We start from the raw sequence: 5000 nt of genomic DNA, 5'->3' as shown, positions 1-5000 counted from the left end.
TTCACAAACATCCTTTTTGAATTTAAAAGTAATCTGAGAAGTAATCATCTAGTTCTTACAAAAGTATCTGTAATCCGATTACAATATTTTAGTTAGTAGCGTAACAGATTACAGTTACCGTGTTTTTGTAATCTGTTACATGTAATCTTTTATTCCCCAACCCTGTGCATGTGTGGAGTCATTATGGAGGGATCAGGGGTTAGGAAGTGATGGAGTGGTCTCTGTGACTGGGGCCTCCCCGGAATAATGCATTGGCTTCTCTGGTTGATGAATTCCTTAACACATGTTCTCACTGATTACCAGCAGAGATTACCAGCAGAGATTACCAGCAGACATTACCAGCAGACATTACCAGCAGAGATTACCAGCAGACATTACCAGCAGACATTACCAGCAGAGATTACCAGCAGAGATTTCCAGCAGAGATTTCCAGCAGACATTACCAGCAGAAATTACGAGCAGACATTACCAGCAGAGATTACCAGCAGACATTACCAGCAGACATTACCAGCAGAGATTTCCAAGACGGAGGCAGGTAATAATCACCCTAATGTTGGTATGGTCCATAGGTTGTCTGCCTGTCTGTGTGTGTGGTGTGTGTGTGTGTGTGTGTGTGTGTGTGTGTGTGTGTGTGTGTGTGTGTGTGTGTGTGTGTGTGTGTGTGTGTGTGTGTGTGTGTGTGTGTGTGTGTGTGTGTGTGTGTGTGTGTGTGTGCGTGCGTGTGTGTGTGTGTGTGTGTGCGCGTGCGTGCGTGCGTGTGTGTGTGTGTGTGTGTGTCCATCCATGTGTGTGTGTGTCCTACCTGCTCTGTTTCTCCATGCTAGCCACTCTGAGGTGTTCCCAGCGGGAGTTGAGGAGGTTGATCTGCTCCCTGACCTCTTTCTCCTCCTCCTCCGTTAAATGGCCCTCACCCAGCAGGGCACTGCCGGCACGCAGCACCCTGCCCACACTACCCTGGTGTGACGTCAGCTCCACCATGTAGCCCTGAGAGAACACACACAGGGACACACACACAGACACAGGGGCACACACACAGACACAGGGACACACACACAGACACAGGGGGACACACACACATAGACACAGGAATACACAGACACACACATAGACACAGGAATACACAGACACACACATAGACACAGGAACACACAGACACACACAGACACACACACACACACACACACACACACACACACACACACACACACACACACACACACACACACACACACACACACACACACACACACACACACACACACACACACACACACACAAACACACCCAGTATATGTTATAGTATATAATGAACACCGGGGGAAAACACAGAGTCAGGTTTTCTACCTGAACAGATATTCCCTTCATCTTTCCTTTCTTCTTTCATTGTGTTGTAATTCATTATTATAAACTAAACTACCCTTGGACTTTTTACACATTTTGTTGTTTTACAGCCTGAAGTTAAAATTGATTCAATTGAGAGGTTTTGTCACTGGCTTACACACAATACCCCATAATGTCAAAGTGGAATTATGTTTTTGATTTTTTTTACCAAATTAATTAAAAATGAAAAGCTGAAATGTCTTGAGTCAATAAGTATTCAACCCCTTCGTGATGGCAAGACTAAATAAGTTCAGGAGTAAAAAATGTGCTTAACAAGTCACATAATAAGTTGCATGGACTCTGTGTGCAATTACAGTGTTTAACATGATTTTTTTAATGACTTCCTCATCTCTGTACCCCACACATACAATTATCTGTAAGGTCCCTCAGTAGAGCAGTGCATTTCAAACACAGATTCAACCACAAATACCAGGGAGGTTATCCAATGCCTCACAAAGAAGGGCACCTATTGGTAGATGGGTACAAAATAAAACAGCAGACAGCATGACAAAGGATGATAAAGCATGATAAAGGATGATAAAGCATGATAAAGCATGATAAAGTATGATAAAGCATGATAAAGCATGACAAAGGATGATAAAGCATGATAAAGCATGATAAAGTATGATAAAGCATGATAAAGCATGACAAAGGATGATAAAGCATGATAAAGCATGATAAAGTATGATAAAGCATGATAAAGCATGACAAAGGATGATAAAGCATGATAAAGCATGATAAAGTATGATAAAGCATGATAAAGCATGACAAAGGATGATAAAGCATGATAAAGCATGATAAAGGATGATAAAGCATGATAAAGCATGATAAAGGATGATAAAGCATGATAAAGCATGATAAAGCATGATAAAGCATGATAAAGCATGATAAAGCATGATAAAGCATGACAATAATGCACAATGAAGTTCTGAAAGTTTTGAACTTGAAACCCTACAGTACCTCGTGTGTTATATGGTATATATCCCCTCTGGGGTGTCCCTACCTCGTGTGTTATGTGGTATATATCCCCTCTGGAGTGGCCCTACCTTGTGTGTTATATGGTATATATCCCCTCTGGGCGTCCCTACCTCGTGTGTTATATGGTATATATCCCCTCTGGGCGTCTCTACCTCGTGTGTTATATGGTATATATCCCCTCTGGGCGTCCCTACCTCGTGTGTTATATGGTATATATCCCCTCTGGAGTTCTCCTACCTCGTGTGTTATATGGTATATATCCCCTCTGGAGGTATCCTACCCCGTGTATTATATGGTATATATCCCCTCTGGAGTGGCCCTACCCCGTGTGTTATATGGTATATATCTCCTGTGGAGTGTCCCTACCTCGTGTGTTATATGGTATATATCCCCTCTGGAGGAACCCTACCCCGTGTGTTATATGGTATATATCCCCTCTGGAGAGACCCTACCTCGTGTGTTATATGGTATATATCCCCTCTGGAGTGTCCCTACCTCGTGTGTTATATGGTATATATCCCCTCTGGGGTGTCCTAACCTCGTGTGTTATATGGAATATATCCCCTCTGGAGTGTCCCTACCTCGTGTGTTATATGGTATATATCCTCCTGGGGCCCCCCTCGGGAGGTATCCCTCGGAGGCCCCCTCGTGTGTTATATGGAATATCCCCGGAGTGGCCCCCGTGGCTGGACCCCCGGGGTGTCCCTACCTCGTGTGTTATATGGTATATATCCTCTCTGGAGTGTCCCTACCTCATGTGTTATATGGTATATATCCTCTCTGGGGTGTCCCTACCTCGTGTGTTATATTAAATAAACTCAACTGATATATATATTCTCTGGGGCGTCCCTACCTCGTGTGTTATATGGTATATATCCTCTCTGGAGTGGCCCTACCTCGTGTGTTATATGGTATATATCCCCTCTGGGGTGTCCCTACCTCGTGTGTTATATGGTATATATCCTCTCTGGAGTGTCCCTACCTCATGTGTTATATGGTATATATCCTCTCTGGGGTGTCCCTACCTCGTGTGTTATATTAAATAAACTCAACTGATATATATATTCTCTGGGGTGTCCCTACCTCGTGTGTTATATGGTATATATCCTCTCTGGAGTGTCCCTACCTCATGTGTTATATGGTATATATCCTCTCTGGGGTGTCCCTACCTCGTGTGTTATATTAAATAAACTCAACTGATATATATATTCTCTGGGGCGTCCCTACCTCGTGTGTTATATGGTATATATCCTCTCTGGAGTTTCCCTACCTCGTGTGTTATATGGTATATATCCCCTCTGGAGTGGCCCTACCCCGTGTGTTATATGGTATATATCCCCTCTGGGGTGGCCCTACCTCGTGTGTTATATGGTATATATCCCCTCTGGGCGTCCCTACCTCGTGTGTTATATAGTATATATCACCGCTGGAGTGTCCCTACCTCGTGTGTTATATGGTATATATCCCCTCTGGAGTGGCCCTACCCCGTGTGTTATATGGTATATATCCCCTCTGGGGTGTCCCTACCTCGTGTGTTATATGGTATATATCCCCTCTGGAGTGTCCCTACCTCGTGTGTTATATGGTATATATCCCCTCTGGAGTGGTCCTACCTCGTGTGTTATATGGTATATATCCTCTCTGGAGTGTCCCTACCTCATGTGTTATATGGTATATATCCTCTCTGGGGTGTTCTACCTCGTGTGTTATATTAAATAAACTCAACTGATATATATATTCTCTGGGGTGACCCTACCTCGTGTGTTATATGGTATATATCCTCTCTGGAGTGTCCCTACCTCGTGTGTTATATGGTATATATATTCTCTGGAGAGACCCTACCTCGTGTATTATATTAAATAAACTCAACTGATATATATATTCTCTGGGGAGTCCCTACCTCGTGTATTATATTAAATAAACTCAACTGATATATATATTCTCTGGGGTGTCCCTACCTCGTGTATTATACGGTATATATCTCCTCTGGAGTGTCCCTACCTCGTGTATTATATTAAATAAACTCAACTGATATATATATTCTCTGGGGTGTCCCTACCTCGTGTGTTATATTAAATAAACTCAACTGATATATATATTCTCTGGGGTGTCCCTACCTCGTGTGTGTGGAACTGCTCCTTGACCTCCTCTACGTGAGAGGAGATGGGGGGCTGGGCCTGCAGGCCATCCTCTGCAGACAGCAGCCAGGTCAGGACCTCCTCCAGGATGCTCTGGTAGTCTTCCAGCTGGGTGGCCCCAGGGGCCAGCGGGCTCAGGCCCCGCTCCAGGTCATCCTGACTGCCCCCACGCAGCAGCTGGGTCTGGGGTGGGGAGGAGGAGAAGAGGGGAGATGGAAGGGGAGGGAGAAGGAGAGGGAGATGGAAAAGGAGAGAGAGGGGAGGGGGAGGGAGGGATGGAGGGAGGGAGGGAGGGGGGAGGGGGAAGGGGGAGGGGGAGGGGAAAGGGGAGATGGAGGGGGAGATGGAAAAGGAAAGAGAGGGGAGGGGGAGGGGAGAGGAGAGAGGGGAGAAGGGAGGGAGGGAGGGAGGGAGGCAGGGAGGAGGGGGAAGGTGGAGAGAGAGAGGGTTAGGAGAGGGGAGATGGGAGATGGAGGGGGAGATAGAAAAGGAAAGAGAGGGGAG

The 5000-nt window shown here is 45.4% G+C and overlaps 1 protein-coding gene and 1 long non-coding RNA gene across 8 annotated transcripts in view; one reads left to right on the top strand and one right to left on the bottom strand.

The window, feature by feature from the left end:
• dmd (dystrophin) overlaps window positions 1-5000 on the bottom strand; it is a 424484-nt gene that overhangs the window by 241158 nt on the left and 178326 nt on the right. For all 7 annotated transcript variants that reach the window (XM_082963114.1, XM_082963111.1, XM_082963108.1 and 4 more), the window contains 2 exons: window positions 4476-4679; window positions 803-984 (listed from right to left, as the gene is read on the bottom strand). In XM_082963114.1, coding sequence (XP_082819240.1) covers window positions 803-984; window positions 4476-4679 — 386 coding nt within the window. The remainder of the gene's footprint in view (window positions 1-802; window positions 985-4475; window positions 4680-5000) is intronic.
• Window positions 306-5000, top strand: part of LOC123727909 (uncharacterized) — a 42641-nt gene continuing 37946 nt past the window's right edge. Inside the window, exon 1 of the long non-coding RNA XR_014381018.1 lies at window positions 306-535. This is a non-coding gene — a long non-coding RNA (uncharacterized LOC123727909). The remainder of the gene's footprint in view (window positions 536-5000) is intronic.

The sequence above is a fragment of the Salmo salar genome, chromosome 16 (genome assembly GCF_965601325.2).
Source record: "Salmo salar chromosome 16, fSalSal1, whole genome shotgun sequence".
NCBI lineage: Eukaryota > Metazoa > Chordata > Actinopteri > Salmoniformes > Salmonidae > Salmo > Salmo salar.
Note: the sequence above shows the minus strand (reverse complement) of the source record. Positions and strands in the feature narration are given on the sequence as shown.